Source organism: Solanum verrucosum, unplaced genomic scaffold (assembly GCF_900185275.1).
Source record: "Solanum verrucosum unplaced genomic scaffold, falcon-dt-bn FXZP01000012.1, whole genome shotgun sequence".
In the NCBI taxonomy this organism is placed as follows: domain Eukaryota; kingdom Viridiplantae; phylum Streptophyta; class Magnoliopsida; order Solanales; family Solanaceae; genus Solanum; species Solanum verrucosum.
The window spans coordinates 3,730,176-3,754,103 of NW_026020063.1; the positions used below are offsets into that span (position 1 = coordinate 3,730,176).

General features: G+C 35.1%; 1 protein-coding gene across 2 annotated transcripts; it reads left to right on the plus strand.

Moving 5' to 3' along the window:
- The first annotated feature begins 3,919 nt into the window (after nucleotides 1-3,919).
- LOC125823505 (2-phytyl-1,4-beta-naphthoquinone methyltransferase, chloroplastic) lies at nucleotides 3,920-15,961 on the plus strand. Of its 2 annotated transcripts, XM_049502885.1 has the most exons (7): nucleotides 3,920-4,072; nucleotides 4,168-4,232; nucleotides 6,657-6,747; nucleotides 13,772-13,860; nucleotides 14,091-14,286; nucleotides 14,953-15,052; nucleotides 15,687-15,961. In XM_049502885.1, exons 1-7 carry the CDS (start codon nucleotides 3,944-3,946, stop codon nucleotides 15,785-15,787), a joined length of 771 nt encoding a protein of 256 aa, XP_049358842.1. In that variant the 5' UTR covers nucleotides 3,920-3,943; the 3' UTR covers nucleotides 15,788-15,961. The 2 variants fall into 2 exon arrangements, with proteins under 2 accessions (XP_049358842.1, XP_049358843.1); XM_049502886.1 differs by lacking the exon at nucleotides 6,657-6,747 and having other exon boundaries at nucleotides 3,995-4,072.
- Nucleotides 15,962-23,928: the final 7,967 nt, after the last annotated feature.

A 23,928-nucleotide genomic window follows, 5' to 3' on the forward strand; every position in this document is an offset into this window, starting at 1 on the left:
CAAGAAAAACAATTCAGCCATTTGTAGTACTTCAATATTTCTATTATGAGCTGGACAATTATCTACCATAAGCAAAACTCATCTACCATGCATTTTGTGGTCAAACCAACAAATATATTCATCAAAAAGCACACTTGTCATCCATGATCTTTTGTTTGCACGATAGTGATAATTCAATAAATATGATACATAAATTAGTAAGATACAATGATTTTGATGTTTCGTTGTACTTTATGTATAACATTTTTTATGTGAAATCAATAAATATGATACACAAATTAGTAAGATACAATGATTTTGATATAATCAAAATTAACCTTCATAAAATCTCAAATCATTCTTTAAATTAATAAATATTAATTTATCGATTAAATAATATCTCTATAAAATAATAAAATTTCATGGTCCCGCCTATATTAATTTATAGAGGTTTTACTGTATATATATAAATTAATTATTTATTAAAAATTAAAAAAACGTCAATTCTAGAATTCATGAATGTTGCAATTTTTGGGGGGAGAAAATGTTGTAAAATTATAATACAAATATGAAAATTTGTAAAAAGAAAAAATGTTGCATCCAATTACAAGATAAAGACTGTAGAAAATCTCAACTTTTTAAAAAAAATATCCCAGACAACCAATATAAAAAAAATTGGTATGATTTGAGTTACTTATTGTGAAGAGTTACTGTTGTGATTAATCTTTAATGGAAGTATTTTAGAGAAGAAGATAGAAATCCTAAACTTGAAAGAGGGAGGAAAAAAAAGGAAAGAAAGAGAGAATTGAAAAATACGTAAATTTTTTGTTGACAAATTATAAGGAGAGAGAAAAAAAGAACAATAAAAGTAAACAAGCTAACTGCTAGGAAATAAAGAGAGAAAATCTGGAAGAAAAATCAATTTTCAAAAATAAAAGAATGTGGCTATTTAATGCCAAATAAATATTTTAAAAAAAATCTTTTTTGCTAAAAAATTTAAAGTGGACTATTTATTACCAATAAACTCTATAGGTTGTCATGCTATGCCATTTTTTTTCCATATGAAGAGCCAAATAAAATAGATCCACTATTTAAATGTCAAAAGTAAGAAAAAAATAGGCCCACTATTTAAGTATAAAAAAAATAAAAATAATGGAGACAATCAGGACATATGATTTAAGCTTTTTTTTTCTTTGGGAAAAGACTCAAATATGTCATTGAACTTTCAGAAAATGTTCATTCATGCCATCCATTAAAAAATTGGTTCATTTATGCCATTGCTGTTAAAGAAAAGCTCATTCATGCCATATTTTAACTCCGATTTTGCAAAACCACTTTTTACACCTCAAACAAGGTTTAACACTTTTCAATTGAAGTTTTTAGATCAAATATACTCTTTTTGTTTGTTATTCCTTTAAAACACCAAGAACACATGAAAAACATAAACAACTCTCAAATTTTCAACATATTCAATTCTTCATGAAATCATCTCAAATTATGGCTACATAATTATTTTTATTTTTTTTTGAAAAACCAAAATTCTAAAATCATTTGTAAAGTTTAAAAATTCACCCATAGTAAAAAAGAAATTTAAAAAAAAAACAAAAATTAATCCCAAAATTTCAAAAAATTGCTTTGATTCATGTTTTTGTAGTTGTTTTTGACATTTGATCTTTGTTCCCTACTGTTTGTTGAGTCTATATTCAAAATTTTAAATGATTTAAAGTTATGGAGAAAATTATACCATTAAAGAATGTTGAAGTTTTGAAACTTTAAAGAAATTTCAAGTGAGTCCTGTTGAGTTAGGTTGAATTCGCGCTCAAAAGATATTGAGTTTTAATATCTATCTTGGAGGGAAACTACTTTTGAAATTTGAGATGATTTCGTGAAGAATCAAAGAAGTTTGAAATTTAGGAATTGTTAATGTTTTTTTTTTTTTATGTGTTCTTGGTGTTTAAAGAAGAAGCAAAAAGAGTACATTTGATCCAATAGCTCCAATGGAAAAGTGTTAAAAATTGTTTGGGATGTAAAAAATGATTTTGCAAAATCGGAGTTTTAAAAAATAGCATGAATGAGTTTTTCTTTAATTGCTATGACATAAATGAACCAAACTTTTAACGAAGACACATATGAACTTTTTTTCAATGCCCATGACATATTTGAGCCTTTTCCCTTTTTTTTTTCTTTTTTTCTTTTTAGGATTATTGATTTCAATTGGCTTTGTCATTTATGATTTTCTTATGTTCAAATTGAAAACATTTATGATAACTAGAGGACCAAATTGGATTTATTTTGAATATTTTTGAAAGTTTAGAAGTTTTAAATATTACATTTTAGACCCCAATTATCTTAATCACTAATTAAAATAAGTTTGACTTGGTCAATCCTTTTTTGTCATCAATTTTAATTTCAACACTTTTTTGTCACCTCCTTCTCAATTTTGATCTTTGTTCCCTATTGTTTTTTGAGTCTATATTCAAAATTTTAAATGATTTAAAGTTGTGGAGAAAATTTTACCATTAAAGAATGTTGAAGTTTTGAAACTTTAAAGAAATTTCAAGTGAGTCTTGTTGAGTTAGGTTGAATTCGTGCTCAAAAGATATTGAGTTTTAATATCTAGCTTGGAGGGAAACTACTCTTGAAATTTGAGGTGATTTCGTGAAGAATCAAAGAAGTTTGAAATTTAGGAATTGTGAATGTTTTTTATGTGTTCTTGGTGTTTAAAGAAGCAGGCAAAAGAGTACATTTGATCCAAAAACTCCAACGGAAAAGTGTTAAAAATTGTTTGGGATGTAAAAAATGATTTTGCAAAACCGGAGTTTAAAAAAATAGCATGAATGAGTTTTTTCTTTAACAGCAATGACATAAATGAACCAAACTTTTAAGGGAAAATTGTATATAATAGCAAACTATTAATTCAAATTAAATGCTATAAATATAGTTTGATTTAATTGTACCCCATAGCAAATTGTTGTTATTTCGCTTCTCTCCTGGTGAATCTTGCTCGCCACTCTCGTTCTCTTCCTCGCCTCTCTCGCTTTTTATACAAACGCAAATGTATAAAATGCGTTTGTGTTTGTATAAAGTGAGAGAAAATTGTATGTATATATATATTTTCGTTCCCCTCTCCCAGATCTCGCTCGCCACTCTCCCAGATCTCGCTCGCTCACTCGCCTCTCTCACTTTATAAAAAAATGCAAATGTATAAAATGCGTTTGTGTTTGTATAAAGCGAGAGAAAATTGTATATATACATACATTTTCGTTCCCCTCTCTCCCCTCTCCAAATCTTGCTCGCCACTCTCCCAGATCTCGCTCGCTCACTCGCCTCTCTCACTTTATACAAACACAAATGTATACATTGTGTTTGTGTTTGTATAAAGTGAGAGAAAATTGTATATACAAATACAAATGCATGTATTTTTGTCCTATACACTTATGATTATACAAATACTATCTTTTCCTGCCCAATTTTCTTTTGTCTTTCTCTCTTTCTCATTGTATACAAACACAGATTATACAATTGATCTTTTGTATATGTATACCAAAACAGATTATACAACTGCTTTCTTTTGTATATGTATAACGAAATTATACAACTGCTTTCTTTTCTATATGTATAGCGAAATATACATATTTATGTTTGCTATGAAGCGTAATTAAGCAAACTATAGCTATAACATACAAATATGATTTTTGTGTTTGCTATATGTGAAAGTTGCTCAACTTTTAACGATGACACATATGAACTTTTTTTCAAAGCCCATGATATATTTGAGCCTTTTCCCTTTTCCCTTTTTTCTTTTTTTTCTTTTTAGCATTATTGATTTCAATTGGCTTTGTCATTTATGATTTTCTTATGTTCAAATTGAAAACATTTATGAAAACTAGAGGACCAAACTGACATTATCCTTTAAAGACAAAAAGTCATCATCAAAGGGAAGAGCTGCAGCGCCGAAGTGACAATGGCTTCCCTTCACGTTGCTCTTTCTTCATTTCCCGGTCCCAGTTTCCGGCCAACAGGCAAGTTGGTAATTCGGTGCTCCGCGGACCGGCAAGCGCTGTTTAATCGCATTGCCCCTGTTTATGATAATGTGCGCACCGCACTACCTCTCCTCCATTCACTACTCAATTTGTCACTTCCTTAATAGCTATATGTTTATTGTTTACACAATTTTCATGCTTGCAGTTGAATGATCTCCTGAGTTTGGGTCAACACCGCATATGGAAAAGAATGGCTGTTTCGTGGAGCGGGTAAACCTATTTCTCCCTTTCTTCTATTTACTTATCCCTCTATTCCATATTAGTTGAATTGTTCTAACTTTTTTTATAGTTCGAAATAAGTGAATTATTCAATGTTTTAGAGAATTGTTGAGTTTTTCTCCATATTTAACCTTCTTTTAATGAGTTTATTAACAACTGTACATTTTCTAAAGGAAATAGTTTGGTAATAATCAAAAGGGTAATAGTGCCTAAATATTTTTCTTAAGGGGTGTCATACAACAACAATTTACTTAATATGGACTAGAAGGACTACGGTTTATGTCCTATATAGCAGGATGCCGTAGACAATGAATTTGGTGTCACGAAAATATTGTAGCAATAGTAGTATTCTATTTCAATGCAATGAATATTACAATCTCTATGATTCCTCTTTTCTGAAATAAGTTTATGGCCTTTGAGCTTGATCTTGACTTGTATGAATATTCAAGGTGGTTTGAACTTTATTTTGAAATGTAATCTTGAACTTGAATGTGGCTTTGATTTAGTCGTCGCAAGTGCTTTGATGACTGCCACACATAATAATTATCTCATGAAAAAGTAACTTTGATCTTGATCGTCTTGGTATTCGATTTGCCTTCGTTTTTGATGTTCAAGATTTGAAAATTGTAGAGGAATTCTTGAATGTTTGTAGCGTGTAGAGAAATTTATAGCCTTTGATCCACGAGCTTTCTCTTGTTTATTGTTCTGAATTCTTGTCCCCTTTTTTGAATTATGAGAATCCCTATCTATAGTTATGAGAGACAAAGAGGCTGAAACAAATTTGGAGAACATTTCACTTCGTAATTTGTGGATTCTAAGGCTGGAAAGAAACATATATGCTTTGAAGGCAAAAAGAGTCACATTTCAATGGTAAAAAACAACTGTATTCATAATCTTTACTATTTGGCATAAGGACTTGTAAGAACGAAATAGATCAATATCTTGATTTTCTAGATATGTTAGGGAGAAGCACACAATGGTTGGTTGGGCTGAGTTTTTCTTTCTGCTGTAATTTTTGTACAATCTTGGTACTTTATTAATAAATTTTATCCTACCTTAAAAAGAGTTGTGGGGAGAAGAGTTGTGATGATGACAAACTTGTTTCTTTGATGAGTTGGCATGAATCACCGACCAATCAAGTTGAAGCAGTGAAAAGACTACATTTGATTGGTCGAATCATGCCACTTGTACATATGACACATTTTCATAGCCTTTGATTTGACAAGGCATGTCACATTATTTTGGGTTGTTCATTTAACTTGATGTGCCTCGCCATTTGACATGTGACACAAGTTTGGCCTCTAGAATAAGATGACATCTTGTCTATCGAAGTGGCTTATAATCTGTATCCCAAATAAATATTAGCCCGACGAAACTGAATCTTTAGTTAAATTCATATTTAGTGGACTCAAATAATTTGTCAAATAATATTAGCCAACCATATTTGTTTGGATTAATATATCTTGGATTTAAAATATAGTCCATATTTTATGAATTTGAATCCAATTTAATTTAAATGCTTACACATTGATGTCAAAATTTTCTCTAAGTATATATTTTTTTCCATACATTTATAAAAATGGTTTTTAGATTAAAAAACAATAGATATGTAAACCAAAAAATTAAGGAGTGTTGTCCCAGTAGAGACTGATATTACATAATCTCACCTGTTTCTTTTGGACCCTTCATAGTTTGGTAATGAAGAGAAATGCCATATTTCCTTTCATCTGACAGTATCTTTTGCCTATTGGTCCTTCATACAATTCGAGAAAAATGGAAGCTTCTTTTCTGTCTGCAAATGTTGCCCTTCTACCATTCTACGGGTAAAGCCAGAGGGGATCCATGATTTAAAAAGTATAACAACAACGACAACATACCAAAATGAAATCCTACAAGTGGGGTCTTGGGAGGGTAGAGTGGAGGCAAATCTTATGCCTACCTCGTGGAGGTAGAGAGGTGTTTCCGAAGAACCTTCGGCTTAAGCATTATATAGCTATATTTTGTATAATAAATACTAAGTTCGGATGAGCCCACATCGAAAGAGCTGCATCTCTCACTAGTAAGGCATGAGATGCTTGTGCATTGTAAATAAACTAATAATGGTTAATATTGAAATAAAATATTTTTAGGAAAGTGAAAACATGCCGGACATTAGGAATGCGTTTAAGTTATCCGCACTAATATATCATTTTCCTTTTGATAGGCCATGCTTACGATAAACTGTAGTTCACTGTTTATTGATGGAAAAATGGTTACACTGTTAGTGTGCCTTATTTAAATCCATTCAAATGGAAAAAAGAGGCACAGGACAGATGAAATTTCCACATCGTCTACTCTGTTCTTAATCATATAATTCTTGGATTTGGACTATGTTTATGTCCTAGTTAAGCTGGAACAGTTGAACTTGTATTGCAGAGTTAAAGAAGGGGACGATGTACTAGATATCTGTTGTGGAAGTGGGGATTTGACGTTTCTTTTGTCTGAAAAAGTTGGATCCCATGGCAAGGTTCCCTTCTCTTTCTTTTTGCTATCTCTGGTTTGCTTTTATTCTATTTTCATTCTTTCTGTTCTTCCACTGTGTAATTGCGGTTTTTAGTTACTATTCACCATTTCAGAAGCAACTCAGTTTTTCACTGACCATTCTGAGAAATTCAATAAGCTGATTTGAGCAGATGGCTCTATGGAATTACCAAAATTTCAGGACAGTCATTTTTCCATTGTTTTGTTAGAAATGAAAACAGTAAGAAAAATAGGAAAGATAGGATATAAATTACTGTGGTGTTTGATTATCACCTGGAGATAAGAAGTTAAGAAATATAATATTCTTACAAGGAAGAGAAAAAAACTTGTGCCCCATTAACTGTTTTATAGCACCTGTTGTTTTGTTATCAAGAGATCATTTTACCATTGTTTAATCGTTTTCACTGTTGTGAGAATCAGAAATTTGCTTATTTATGTTCAATTGCCTTTTTTTTTTTTGCCAATCGACATCCTTCATAATATAGCAAATTAATGCGTCTCTTTATGCATCTTCCAGTTCCTGCCTCTCTGTTTCTGCATAATGAAAAATCTCGTTGTAGAAAACCAGGGCTCCTACAACTTAGCATAGGAGAAGCCATCTCTGGCATAATTCTTGTAGTATTTATTACTCATTAAAAATGGGAAAAACAAGAAATTCTTGAATGATCTTGAACCTGGTGATATTGTCACTTCTAATTTGAATAGGTCCTGATTTGTTAGGTCGCTTTTGTTAGCTGTGTTTTACCTGTTCTCCTCTGGTGAGCATTTATGGAATAACATCATCTAGCAGTTCACAAGTTCTCTGGACTAGCGTTCCTGTTCCACTTATTTCAATTCTCAGCTTATCCTGTCGTATGTTATTACTCAACTTTCTGAATGTCATATGCATTTTAATATGTGAAGCGCATCTACAAATTTTAGCTTGTTGCACTGAGATTTCAGGGTGATAATTATTATTGAGAGCCTATATTTATAGAGTCCTAAAACCTTTCCTACAAGAAAAAGACTAGTCAAAATATTAAAACCTTTTCCTAAAAGGAAAACTTATTTATGGTAAGAAATCAGGGCAAATAACCCCAACAAATCTCCCCCTTGGCCTGAATTTCTGACAAAATAAATTTGTCCACCTTCTTCACATAATCTTTAGGATCTTGCATCTCTTCTCCATAATCTCCTCCATCAAATCTACGTCTCGACACAGAGAACCTCTCTGAAACAGTTTCTCCAACAAAAATCTTCATTACTGTCAAAAAAGTTGCGGCTAGAACTACGCCCGCCAAGATGAACACTCATCTTTCTAACCTGGTTCAATCATCGATTATCGAACCACTGAACCTGACTCTATCATTGAATCTGGCTCTGATACCACTTGTTAGGATCGAAATAAGCAGGTGTAATGCGGAAGCTAGCAAAGTGAACCTCGAAAGACCACGAGTAAGAAGACAAACGAGAAACACACCAAAAGAGACAGATTTAACGTGATTCGATCAATCGACCTACGTCCACAAAGGAGATGAGCAATCCACTATAAATATGAGAGTACAAAATATAGAGAGAAACAACCTCAATCAATTCACTCGGAATACAAGGAGGTACACAAAATTCTCCTCCATAACCACAACTCTCAAAACCCTAGGACTACATTGTGAATGCTAATTAAGTTAGAAGGAACAAGCCTATATTTATAGAGTCCTAAAACCTTTCCTACAAGAAAAGGACTATGTCAATTTCCGGTGACTGTTGGGTCTGATTTTGTTATTCTTTTTTCTTTCTGTGGGTGTTGTGCGAAAACCAACACCACCACGAGGCTCGGAAAGCCCCCGCGACCAAACCCTAGCCAAAACCACCGGAAAACATCACCCCACGCGCTCTCACGCGCCGATCGGAGGTGGTAGTTTCCGGCGAGATCTGTCTCACGCGTCGGCGCGTGAGGGCTTTTCTGATCATATTTTTTGAGATTTTTTTTGACAGTTGGGGTCGTCCAGCCATTCCGACCAGGCCCATACTGTTTTTGACCAGATTTGATCGCCGGAATTAGGGTTCCGGCTATTTCCAGGCAGTTTCCGGCGACTTTTCTTTGAGATTTGAATTTTCCGACAATCAGATCTCAATAATCAAGTTTTTTTCATTGTTTCCAAGACAAATTTAGCATAATGTCTTTTGGGTGTGATGTTTTTGGTTCCAAAAATATGGGGATTGGAAGTTCTAGCCCTATAATCACTTCAGAACTTTTATTGGGAAGTTCAAACTATTTGTCTTGGGCTTCCTCGGTTGAGCTATGGTGCAAGGGTCAAGGTGTCCAAGATCACTTAACGAACAAGGCTTATGAGGTAGATGTAAAGGCAAAGACTAGTGAGGAAGATGCAAAAGCCAAAGCACAATGGGAGAAAGTAGATGCTCAATTATGTAGTCTCTTATGGCGTTCTATTGATTCCAAGTTGATGCCCTTGTTTCGCCCATTCCAGACGTGTTAAACAGTTTGGCAAAAGGCTCGTGCTTTATACACTAATGACATATCTCGATTCTATGATGTGATATCTCGATTGACCAACTTAAAGAAACAAGAATCCGATATGTCTACTTACTTGGGACAGGTACAGGCAGCCATGGAGGAATTTGACACATTGATGCCAGTTACTACGAATGTGGAAAAACAACAAGAACACAGACAAACATTGTTTCTAGTTCTTACTCTTGCTAGACTTCCTCCTGATCATGATTCTGTACATGATTAGATTTTAGCTAGCCCTACAGTTCCTACAATCGATGAATTATTCTCTCGTCTCCTTCGTCTTGCGGCACCTCCCAGTCACAAGGTAGTTTCATCACCCACTGTTGACTCATCTATTCTCGCATCTCAAACCTTTGAAAAGCGTACATATCAATCTATGGAGAATCGGCGAGGGGGAAGGCGTTTTGGGAAACTTCGATCCAAGTGTAGTCATTGTCATAAGCCTGGACACACTCGTGATATATGTTATATTTTGCATGGTCCACCACCCAGTTATGATCCTATTGTTCTAAAGGAATATAATGAGTTCCTTCGAAATCGCGCAAGTAAACAAACATCTCCACCAGTAGCATATGGTGCTCAACCTAATCAACCATCCAATAATGCTCATATTGCTCAGACAGAATATGATGAGTTCTTTCAGTATCGTGCAAATAAGCAAACGTCTCCACAAGTAGTTTCGGTTGCACAACCTGATGTCTCTGTTGTGGGTAATTCTTTTGCTTGTGTGTCGCAATCTAGTACTCTTGGATCATGGGTCATGGACTCTGGGGCTTTTGATCATATCTCTGGTAATAAATCACTTTTATCCGATATTGTTTATTCACAATCTCTTCCAGCTATTACTTTAGCCAATGGGATCCAAACAAAACCAAAAGGGGTTGGAAAAGCCAAACCCCTATCTTCTGTCACCCTAGACTCTGTTCTTTATGTCCCTGGTTCTCCTTTTAATCTAGCATCTGTTAGTCATTTGACGAAAGCCCTACATTGTAGCATAACTTTTTTCGATGATTTTTTTCTCATGCAGGACTGCAGTACGGGACAGATGATTGGAACATGACATGAATCACAAGGCCTTTACTATCTTACCTCTTCAAATTCCTTAGCAGCATGCTCCGTTACAGATTCCCCAGATCTAATTCACAAACGTTTGGGACATTCGAGTCTATCCAAACTGCAAAAGATGGTGCCTAGTTTGTCTAGTTTATCCACATTAGATTGTGAGTCGTGTCAACTTGGGAAACACACTCGTGCTACGTTTTCTCGTAGTACTAAGGGTCGTTCAGAGTCTATTTTTTCATTAGTTCATTATGATATTTGGGGTCCTAGTAGAGTCAGTTCCACCTTAGGATTTCGTTATTTTGTTAGTTTCATTGATGATTATTCAAAATGTACTTGGGTTTTCTTAATGAAAGATCGTTCTGAGTTATTTTCTATTTTCAAAAGTTTCTTTGCTGAAATACAAAATCAGTTTGGTGTTTCTATTCGTACTTTTCGTAGTGATAATGCCTTAGAATACTTATCCTCCCAATTTCAGGAGTTTATGACTCACCAAGGCATTATTCACCAGACTACTTGTCCATACACCCCTCAACAAAACGGTGTAGCTGAAAGAAAAAATCGGCATCTTATTGAGACCGCTCGTACTCTTCTCCTTGAATCCAATGTTCCATTGCGTTTTTGGGGAGATGCAGTTCTTACGTCTTGTTATTTGATAAATAGAATGCCCTCTTCTTCTATTCAGAATCAGGTTCCCCATTCCATACTGTTTCCTCAGTCACATCTCTATCCTATCCCTCCTCGTGTCTTTGGGAGCACATGCTTTGTTCATAACTTAGCCCCAGGAAAAGATAAATTAGCTCCTCGTGCCCTCAAATGTGTCTTTCTTGGTTACTCTCGAGTCCAAAAAGGGTATCCTTGTTATTCACATGATCTTCATCGATACCTTATGTCCGCTGATGTTACATTTTTTGAGTCTCTGCCTTACTATACATCTTCTGATCATCCTGATGTCTCTATGGTCTTACCCATACCTCAGGTTTTACCTGTGCCAACCTTTGAGGAATCTACGGTTACTTCTACATCTCCAGTTGTAGTGCCACCACTACTAACTTATCATCGCCGTCCACGTCCAACCCTAGTCCCAGATGATTCATGTCATGCGCCGGACCCTGCTCCTACTGCGGACTTGCCTCCTCCTAGCCAACCGCTTGCACTTCAAAAAGGTATACGATCCACTCGAAATACTAACCCACATTATACCTTCTTAAGTTATCATCGTCTATCATCACCCCATTATGCATTTGTGTCGTCTTTGTCCTCTATTTCCATTCCTAAGACTACAGGTGAAGCACTTTCTCATTCTGGATGGAGGCAGGCTATGGTTGATGAGATGTCTGCTTTACATAAGAGTGGTACTTGGGAGATTGTCTCCCTTCCTGCAGGTAAATCTACTGTTGGTTGTCGTTGGGTTTATGCAGTCAAAATTGGTCCAGACGGTCATGTTGATCGACTTAAGGCTCGCCTTGTTGCCAAAGGGTATACTTAGATATTTGGGCTAGATTATAGTGACACTTTCGCTCCTGTGGCTAAGATTGCATCTGTTCGTCTTTTTCTATCTATGGCTGCCGTTCGATATTGGCCTCTTCATCAGTTGGACATTAAGAATGCTTTTCTGCATGGTGATCTTGAGGAAGAAGTCTATATGGAGCAACCACCTGGTTTTGTTGCTCAGGGGGAGTCTAGTAGCCTTGTATGTCGATTGCGCAGGTCACTCTATGGTCTAAAACAGTCTCCTCGAGCTTGGTTCGGGAAGTTCAACACAGTAATTCAGGAGTTTGGCATGACTCGTAGTGGAGCTGATCACTCTGTGTTTTATCGGCATTCTGCACCAAGTCGATGTATCTATTTGGTTGTTTACGTTGATGATATTGTTATCACCGGTAATGATCAAGATGGTATCACCGATTTGAAGCAACATCTCTTTAAGCACTTCCAAACTAAAGACCTTGGCAGATTGAAGTATTTTCTAGGTATTGAGGTTGCTCAGTCTAGATCAGGTATTGTTATTTCTCAACGCAAGTATGCCTTAGACATTCTTGAGGAGATAGGAATGATGGGATGTAGACCTGTTGACACTCCTATGGATCCGAATGTTAAACTCCTTCCCGGACAGGGGGAGCCACTTAGTAATCCTGAAAGGTATAGACGGCTTGTTGGAAAGTTGAATTATCTCACAGTGACTAGACCTGACATCTCTTTTCCTGTGAGTGTTGTAAGTCAGTTTATGACTTCCCCTTGTGATAGTCATTGGGAAGCAGTTGTTCGTATTCTGCGATATATAAAGTTAGCTCCCGGTAAAGGACTACTCTTTGAGGATCAAGGCCATGAGCATATCATTGGATATACAGACGCTGATTGGGCAGGATCACCCTCTGACAGACATTCGACATCCGGATATTGTGTTTTAGTAGGAGGTAATTTGGTGTCGTGGAAGAGTAAGAAACAGAATGTGGTTGCTCGATCTAGTGCAGAATCAGAATATCGAGCAATGGTGACAACAACTTGTGAGCTAGTTTGGATCAAACAGTTGCTGGGAGAACTAAAATTTGGCAAAGTTGATCAGATGGAACTTGTGTGTGATAATCAAGCGGCTCTTCATATCGCATCAAATCCAGTGTTTCATGAAAGGACTAAGCACATTGAGATTGACTGTCACTTTGTCAGAGAAAAGATACTCTTGGGAGATATTGTTACGAAATTTGTGAAGTCAAATGATCAGCTTGCAGATATCTTCACCAAGTCCCTCACATGTCCTCGTATTAATTACATCTGTAACAAGCTAGGTACATATGATTTGTATGCACCAGCTTGAGGGGGAGTGTTAGAATAGAAATAAGTATTTCCTACTTAGAATAGAAATAGGAATAGGAATAGGAATAGGAATAGGAATAGGAATAAGAATAGAAATCCTAGTTGGAAAAGGATTCCAATGTCGTGTCTATAAATAGGGTCTCAATGTAACTATTTAGATACACAATTCAATAATATTTTTCGTATATATTTCTCACAAGACCTAAATCATTGCTTCTTCTAAAGATTATTGGCTTCATGATATTTCTGATGTCAATCTCTTGCCTGATAATTAATGTTTCTTTTTGTTGTCCTTCCGTGATCTTCATGCTTTTCGGTCTTCAGGTTGCTAATGTTCATTGCTTTCATTTGAGTTTGGCTCCCGATGAAAAGAAATCTGCTCTTTACACATGTTTATATGCTCCTTTTTTCATTTCAAACATTAAATAAAAATCTGCTCGCGGCAGAGCCACATAATTCTTATGTCACTAAATTAAGCGTTTTCTCTGTTATTTGACTATATTTTGCAACCTTTGTATCTACATAAGTTTTTGTAATGTAACTGGATTACATGATCGAAGCAGTTTAGGCTAGTTATCTTAATTTCCAAATTTTCGGATGTTCATTAGTATGTGTGGCATTGCAGGCAGTCGGTCTTGATTTCTCAAATGAACAATTATTAATCGCTTCGACTCGGCAGAAATTACGTTCAAAGACATGTTACAAGAACATCAAGTGAGCATTGGTAATTAAACTGTCAATATAACAGATAATGTTTGAAAGGTTATTTGCCAACACATTTAGCAAAATCCACTTGTGGAAATTAAGTCTAGTCAAGTTCCAAATGATTTCACACACTACATTTACCAGTTACACGTGTATTATCTTCCGTGCTCTTACTCCTTCCGATTAGTTTTTCATGTTCCCCGAGTACGGTGAGGGATTAATATATTATGATTATGAAGGTGGATGGAGGGCAATGCACTTGATTTACCCTTTCCTGACTCCTCCTTTGATGTTGTTACTATTGGCTATGGATTACGAAATGTAGTAGATAGACACAGAGCTATGGCAGAGATATGTCGAGTTTTGAAACCAGGCTCAACGTTATCTGTTCTTGACTTCAATAAGAGTATCAACCCCTTGAGCACCGCAGTTCAGGTAGTTGTTGGCAGGTTAATACTTTTTTTCCACCACCACAAATTGTATGAAGTTATTGGTTTCATTAACTTTTGTTTTATTTGATGTAGAACTTTCTGTGCTTTAAGGATGCATCCCTCATCTTTTTTAAGGATGTAGTCAGTAAATAATTTTTGGTCCTTATACAGAACATATTTTTAGTTGTTACTTAGCAAAACTGATGCAACAATGGAAACATAAAACTCTTGAAGCTTGTCATGTTCTTTTGGGGTGTAGGAAAAGTGGGGGCAGCGGAAGGGGAAACTTACTTTATGATACAGAAGAGAAGTAGTGATCTTCACCCGTCATAAGTTGGATAATTCCATGTGACTGGATATCAACTGTAGTATAGCTCAAGAATATTACTCCACATAATATCAGCAAAGTTTCCATCCACTGAAACTGCATCCACATACATTCTCTGCTCGTTTCTCTGTAAAGTTGGGACCACTTCTCTTCACAAGTTGAAAAAGCAAGCCACTTTCCTATCCATCAGATTCCAAGGGTTAATCTGTTATTCTGCATTATGGACAATTTTGGAATCTCCATCACAGATTATTATGTGGCAAACTTCTTAATGTTTTCTTTTTCAGCTTATCATGAGTGGTATTACAATATTTGTCTAATTTTGGTTTATGTTCTGTTTAGGAATTGATGATCGACAATATAGTTGTTCCTGTAGCGAGTGGTTATGGCCTAGAAAATGAGTACAAATACTTGAAAAGCTCTATCAGGGACTTTCTGACAGGTCTGATATTTTTACCACTATAGTTTAAGCAGTTTTAATTGATTCACTTTTGCTGTAAGCAGTTCTGAGGCCTTCTGCATGCATTATGTTGTGATATGTTATTTAAATTTTGTATTTAGAAATAAAGTAACATGAGTAACCTCTCTGCCTTAAATAAGTTTAATTTTATACACCTCCCAAACAGATAAAAATTAACCTTTCATCTTTTCTTCATTGTCTCCCGGAGAAAAACATTACTCAATTGGCATGTATTTCTCAACTCTCTTTTGGTTCAACTTCATTTGTCTCTCTTGCTTTCTTACAAAAATACTTTATTAGAACCGGAGGCTCTATCGGGGAGAAATATTGAGAAAAAATGATGCATGAGAATACTGAGCTGAAGAAGAAAATAGATAAATCCTGACTTCCCATCCATCAGCCCTTGTAATGGTAAAACGTTATTTTTAAAAAAAAGGTAAAGGTAAGACAGCAATTAATGAGCAGACTGAAGTTGACATTAAATTCTCTCACTTGATGAAATGAAGAAGAAGAAAAGTACCTTAGTTTTGGGAAATTGACTAATCTCTTTACCTTCTTCCAACATTCTTTCCTGTTGTGTCTTTAATCCGTGGTAAATGGATGATTTGTGATACAGGAAACGAGTTAGAGAAGCTGGCTCTTGAAGTAGGATTTTCCACTGCCAAACATTTTGAGATAGGATTTGGATTTATGGGAAATTTGGTAGCCATTCGCTAGAATGACTTCATTTGCTTCATCTTCCAATTGCCTTAACAAGCGAGAAAAGATGCAGTAAGAGGAGGAATGAGTGGTATTTTTGCCAATAGATAATAGTATACTTCTTCCATCGATTTCAAGTCATGTCTATTAGTGTATTGAGTATTTCACCCTGACTGACTGAAGATATGTGATATAATATACTCTGCACCATTATTTGTTGCCTGTTTCCTAATCCTTTCCCCTATCTTTTTGCACTATGCTATAAAAGATGCTTTAATAAGTGCCTACTATAGTTTTCAGAAAAATCTGTTCTGTAATTGCTAACCCCCTATAGCCCCCAAGGCCTAGCTCGAGTGGCGAAAGGTGGAGGATTTGTGACTTAAGTCGCAAGTTCAAGCCCCACACCATGCAAATCAAAGCCTGGTATTTAAGTGGAGAAGGGTAGAGGGGCGGACCCATTATCCACCAAGTTTAGAAGGCTGTGATTGGTCCAAAGGGCAGGTCACATATGGATTTTTCGGTTATCAAAAAAAAAAATAGCTAACCCCCTATCTCGTGCCATTTTTCTCCTTTTTGGCCCCAAAACCCAGCGGAAAAGAGGGACAAACTGAAACTCCCTCGAAAACAGAGATGTCCAAACAGAAAATGTATAGCTTTATCAATTATTGTGATTCAATATGTAATGCGTGTGGTTTTTGTCCCACAAAAGAGATTGTTCAGACACTTCAAAAGGAAGTGTCAATGTTGGTGATTCATACACTCCCTTTATGCCATTGTATGTTTTATCCCTTTGGTGTTTCACTAAATGCAGTGTTTAATCTGCTGATTAACTTGTGAAAATTACATCAAAGTTAATAGTTGAGATGCCTTTTACTAGTTTGTGTTAGATACATTGTGTGCACTATTTCGTGAAATGTCAAATGGAAGTGCATATTTTGGGATGTCTTGGAATAAGAAGTATTTGCTTTCTCTGGATGAAAGTAAAAACTCTCAGGTAGAACACGAGGGTGCTAAATGATCGGAACAAGAGGGACACTCTGAAATCATTAGTTCGTAGATGGAGGCCAGAAATATCTACTTACATGAGACAACTTGCAGAATGATGATGATTTTGACTAGACAAGTATGGGGGATAAGATGGCTGATTGTGAAGAGGTTAAGGTATGTGCCAGTAGGAGGGAATTATCATCTTATGGGGTTATATACATAACTGGAAAGGGAGGAGTTATGCTATGAGTAGCATAATAGTGGCAGTATGCTGCAAGTTTCGGGAATTGATACATTTCTGAAACAACCTCTCTACTTCCCTAGGAAGAGGTAAGGTTTGTGTACACTCTACTCTCTCCAGACTCCACTTATAGAATTATATTGAATATGTTGTTGTTGGAATGATAGTTTTAGGGCAATGAAGCGACTAACTTTCCCAAGAGTGCTTTAGAATCACAAACCTATAAAGTAGTGATTGCGAAACTGCTATTTACTACTACAACTTCGAAATATGTGGCTACTAACTGAGGGGTTCTTAAACAGGGTAAATGAGTGATGGCATGACTATGGGGAGGGGTACACCTGTTTTTATACTGTTTCAAAAGTTGAAAAATCGAAAGAAAGATATCACCACTTGGAGTAAGGAAGTGTTTGACAATTTGAATCAAGAAGAAGTGAGGCTCTGAATAACTTTTTTTTTTTGTCGAAGGGATTTATATATATATATATATATATATATATATATATATATATATTAACATTGAAGCATTAAGTTAAGTATAGTACTAGTGCATCCATCATAATGGAGTGCCATTGGTAATTGTTTGGGTCACATCCCGACCTTGGGAAATATTAACGTAGTTATATGTTATCCTAACATAACTAGTTCCTAGAGTGTCTGCTTCAATTTCATTCTGAACAAACACCGGAGGAACTATCAAAATGGTGGGTTCATAAAAAATAGCCTTCTTTGTCCCTTCTTTGGCTAAAGCTTCCGCCACTTTATTCTGCTCTCTGAACACATGGGACAACTTTGTGATTTTCAGCTTCATCATTAAGCACTTGCACTCAACAATCAAGCTATCATAGAGCAAATTATTTTGATTTATCATATGCATAACATCAGTCGAGTCAATATTAATCTCAAGGGGTGTCATCTTATGTTCTACTGCGAGTAACAGGCCTATTTCACAGAGCTTGTAGCTCTGCTCTGACTAGGTTGGTGAGAGGGGTATGTTCAGTGAAGCCTATTACCCAATGCCCCATGTGGTTTCTAACAACTCCTCCTAGGCCATCAGGTCGTGGGTTTTTTTAACGAATCCATTTGTATTGAGCTTGGAGGTATTAGCATCGAGTGGTTCCCATTTGACATGGGTGATTGTTTTAGGAGCTTTGGTCCCATTTCTTTTGGCAAGGGAAGGTCTATTAAAATGGACAAACTAGTTAGTCAATTAGGTAGGAGTCCTTCAAATCTTAAAAATTGGATAGAAGTGGCAAATAATATCAATTAGGTTAAAAGATGTTTTCTCAATAGTCCCAAGCTTTTAACTTTTACACTTTAGTTCAACAACTGTCGTAGTTGTAGGGACAACTTCTTTAGTCGTCCCACAACTGTCCAAACAACTTTAGTAGTTGTCCAGACAACTACGAAAGATGTTTTTAGTTTAGTCCTTTTAGTAATATTAAAAATAAAAAAGTAGAGGAAAAGTAAAGGGGGCCCACTTGTTCTTTTTTTTAATTGAAAACCTATAAGGCACTTTTAACTCATTTTTGCAAGCTTCATTTTAAGGAATTCATACCTATTTACATGAAATGACTTTGTAAATACAGCAACAATTTGATCTTTTGACTTGCAATAAACCGATTTCATCTCTCCTCCTTGCACTTTCCTGAGAAAGTACAATATGATATTTTATGTTTTGTTTTTCCATGAAAAATTGAATTATGAGAAATAGATGTGGCTACTTAAATATCCACGAATACTTATGTCTTTCCTTGTTGCTCCAGATCAAGATCTAGCATGATCTTCCTTAGCCAAAGAACTTGATAAATAGTTGTTGTTGCAATGATAAGTCCAACTTTTGCAGTTGATTGTGGCACGATGCCTAATGAAAAATATGTCGAACCAAGGTTAAAACAATAACCTAAAGTATTTTTCATGTCATCAGTTGACCCTGCCCAATTACTATCAGAATAACCTTGCAATTTGAAGTTCTGACTTTTATAGAACTTATCACCACAATCTAAAGTTCCCTTGACATACCTTGTTACTCTTTTGGCAGCTTTCATGTGCATTTCAATGCACAATTTAGAATTCTGAACAAGACACTTACTACTTGCAGAATATCATGTCTCATGGCAGTGAGATACATTAGACATCCAACCATACTTTTATAACTTGCCTCATCAACCTGGTCATTGTGATCATCTTTAATATTGAGCTTTATTTCTTATTTATTGGAGGATTCATAGGTCTGCAATATTTCATTTTGAATTATCTCTCTCACATACTTCTTTTTGGCAAATGAACACTTGATTTTGAGTTTGACGGTCTACATTTTAAAAAGTAAGATACTTCTCTCATGTCTGTTTTTTCTAACACTTTATTCATCTCTGTCTTGAATTTGTTTATCATTTCAAGGTTATTGTATGTTACAAGAAAATCAACAACATAAAGTGATATAATTACAATATATCAGATTATTTTTTTAATAAGTAAAGTTAATTCACTTAGGCTTTTCTTGAAATGTAAGGCTTGTTTATCACCATCATTATAATGTCTACAAGATTGCAACCAATATTCTAGCAAAGAGGATAAACTAGTGATTGAAAAATTGGTTAGATATCACCAAAAGCATTAAAGGCAGGAAGATAGTAATGTGGCAAGATTCAACGATTGATATGGAAAACTCAGCACCCCATGCATGCCCCGGGCTATGCATTTGGAGTATAGACAATATAATATGGGACTCAAAATATGATAAACTAAGAGTTGAGATTGAATGCCATGCCCTGAGCCTCTACCCTGGATGCGGCTGCCACTCGAAAACTATTGTTGGTCCCAAGGATATCCTTGGCCTGACTAATTGCTGAGCGGAAGACAAAGCTTACTTGCGAGAGCCTTATAAAATGAACATTTAAAATCATTTAAAGGTATCTCATGCAAAAGTCTGAAATAAATTTGAATAATAATAATAATAATAATAATAATAATAATAATAATAATAATAATAATAATAATAATAATGTTTAAAACATCTTAATACTAAAGACTGAACTGACTCGCAAATTTTGTCCATGAAGCCTTTACTAGATTGGGATAGGTGTCGGGACAAGAATCACGGCTACATGAGTATTCCACTAACGATGACTAATAATCAAATAAACTAAACTAACTAAATTGAAGCTCTTCGGAAGCAAGGAGGTCTCACCAACTGCTGATGGAAACAGATCTTATGGAAGCGTCTGCTATCGTGAGTACTTGAATCTGCATAAGCCGGCAAAATGAGATCTTACTGAAGTGTCAGTATATGGAATGTACAATATATAAAAATGACAAAAAAGAAATATCAAGCCAACCGAGTACATAAGCTGAAAAAGTAACTCAGTTGAAAGTAGAACATGTAAATGTAATGAAAACAGATAAAGCTTTACTACTGAGACAATGCAATATATCAAAGGCTAAAAATAGTATATTTTACTTTTTTGGGGGAGTTTCTCTAACCGACAACCATCACTATGAGTCTTTTGATGATGTAATGTCCAATCCACGTTGCTAGAGCCATCCTATACCTTGCTAGAGCATAGGACAACAAAACTGAACTTATGAATCCATCTAAAAAGCCCTCAACGAGGCTGGGTGAGGAGTCGCGACCAACGAAACATTTCTATTTACGTTGGCTGCATAGTTTGTGGGGTTTGAGTTATCTTAACTCTTACCCAAATCGATGCTCAATACTACTGCCAAAACATGCATTTATGCTTATAGTAATATATGTGTTGAGTTAAAACTCAAAAATACTTCTTTAAGGAAAACCAATCCTTATTTTAACTGATTGAAACTACTTCCTCAAACTGATTATGCTTTCTTAAAACAAATCATGCTTTACTCTAAAAATAATGCATTTGAAACACATAGAGTTCCCTTAAAAACTTTTCTCAAATGACAACTTAAAATACTTGAACTTACTTTATTTCAATAGTCAATGCATGGAAGTAATTATGCAAAAGCTTTCAATAATTCTTAACTACATAGGGTTCATAAGATAAAATAAGCATGAACAACAATTCAAGAACCAAAATACATGAAGAACTATAATCTCAATGATAAGAACCAGAATTCAATGATAAGAGATCAAAACATACTTGAAATTCAAGGAACTTGGGGTAAATACCCTAAGTTTAAATCTTCCTGACTGAATTTAGATGTAGGGCGTGAGGACGAACTTAGTCAATCACTATGAGTAGTCTTACATACCTGATTATCAAGCTGATAGATTGAAAACTTTGGTGGAGACTTGATTTTTTTCTTGAGCCTGAGGAAGAACACTAGCTTTCTTGGAAGAAATCCTTGATCTTGGAATCTTGGTACTTGATCTTGAGAAAAGGAACTCTTCAATGGAGTTTTTAGAGTGGAAGTACTTGGGAAAACCTTGGATGGAAGACTTCTCTTTGTATCTTGAATTTTGACTCGAAAGCCTTAGGGTTCTTGATGGAGAAGAGGATCTCTAAGTGAGTTTTGAGAGAATTTCTAGAGACTTGAATGTTTAGATTGATGATTATGAGAGGAAAATTAAATAGTTGTATGATATACTCCTTTAAAACACCTAAAAATGACTTAGAATAGGGCTAAAAAGCTTAAGATATGACTAAAATAACCCTAAAACACGTGCATGAAGTTTCTAAAGAATTTTGCAGCAAGCCTTTCATGGATGGCTCCATGGTCTATGGAACACTCCACTGTTCGTAATGCCGACCGTGAAACTATGATTGTCTGACAAGGCTTCACCAAAACATACATAATTTTTTACTCCAAACTCCAATTAACGCAAACTTAGTGATGTTGGAAAGAAAATTCATAGGCCTTTAATTTGTTAGGTTTTGGGGCACCTAGCTCTTCATATTCTAGGAGATATAATTGTTTGAAATTGACCCAAGTAAACTCTTATATGAAAACTCAATCAATAAGGAAACTTTCAACTCAACTTTGTGCTGGTGGATTCTTGTAACCTTAGTTCATCTCCAAATCTATGCATATGAAGAATGACTCGACTCTTAGATTAGAAAATTTTGGGGTGTTACATTGAATCTGGCTATCACATCACAGTGTCATGAACTAGTAAATTTCTTATGTGATATAAATAAAGTCTTCCAAAAACAATGAATATAGAAAATAAAGGCAAGTCTATAGTGTGCATGTATAACATATGAATTCTTTACGAGTGTGAGTGATTTCTCTTCGGCTTAACCCATCGGTGGCCCCCTAAAGTTGGCACGAAGTTTCACTTAAATATCTTAATTGAACGATGTTTATTTTAGACACCTCAGATAGGGTCCCTTTGTGTCATTTTGACACTTTTTGCTTACATGGCACAATGAGTGTGATACACTCATTGTATGCGTGTGAGAGGCTTATTTAATTACTTTAAATTTTATTTTCTTCATCTTCTTCCCCATTTCCAACCACTATCTTCCCAAACTTAAACTCCTTCCATGGAGAAATAGATCTGATGAAGTGGCAGAGGAAACAATGAACTCCAACAACAAAGATTTCCTCAAGTTTGAACACACTTTCTTATTTTGTTTCCCTTCTTCCTCCTCGATTTAGTTTGACAAAAAATGGCAGGTATCTTACCTTTAATTTTTCTAGAATTTGAAGCATTTAAAAAGAGATAAGTGTTAATGGAGGAACTCACATTTAATGCTAGGTCAAGACTTTGATTGTTGGGGAAAGTTTGGATAAAAAAATAATTCGGGATTAAGTTTGGATAAAAGAAAACAATTCGGGATTGTTTCTTCAAAAGTACCATGGAGAAGTTGGGTTGTGGGGGGATACAGGGTGCAGGGGGGGGGATGGTGCAGGGGAGGGGGATGGAGTGCTGATTTTAAAATAGTTAATTACTTAGGTAAAATGCTACATGTCAATTATTTATTGGCTATTTTTTTTTCTTAAATTAAGAATTCATTGTTTAAGATTTATTTTAAACAAAAATGACAAATGTCGAAATTTAATTCGACACTTTACACGTCAGCCGCGAGTGTAACACACTCACTCACTATATTTTTGTTGATTATAAAAAAGTGTCAAAATGACACATTAAAACTCTACCTGAGGTGTTTAAAATGAACAAAACCTAGTTAAGATGTCTAAGTGAAAATTGATGTCAACATTAAGGGGTCACCGATGGGTAAGCCTTTCTCTTCTCTTTCATCTCTTTGTCCCATTGTTCATGTATATATGTGTTTGTATTGTTTTTGAGACACTTTTTTGGATCTATTATGGGGACACTTAGATAAAAATGACTGAATAAAGTTAAACTTTTTGAAATATATCTCTTGTATGTATTGGTGAAGTAGATAAAGTATTGTGTCACACATTTAGACTGCAATGTTAGTTATGTCAATTTGAGGTAAGACAATTGATCTTCAAAGAATTGTGACAATTAAGGGCTACAAACTTCTTTTGAAATTGAATGTCGGTAGTAACTTCTTGATATCATTATAGGCAATTTACTTTGTTTTGCTTGAACATAGTTTGTATAGTCTCGTATTACTTGCTTGAGGACAAGCAAAGATCTTAAGTTGGGGTGTTGAAGTGCCTTGAATTTATAGCACATCTTATAATTTTTACTTGATGTTTTCAATGTTCTTATACTTGTATTAATGTGTTTTATATTAATTAATTGTAGATTTTTGGTTTTCAATGTTCTTATACTTGTATTAATGTGTTTTATATTAATTTATTGTAGGTTTTTCATGTCCAAAAGGACATAAGATGAACACAACAAATTGTCAGTTTTGGGGTGATTTATGATTAAAATCAGATCGTAGATCAATTGACAGACCGCAAATCAAATCGTTACTTCTTTAGAGAGAATGTCAACCAAAACCCTACAAAATATGTCAAACAAGAAGAAGAAGATGTGTCACGGTACCTCCTAGATTTAACAAGG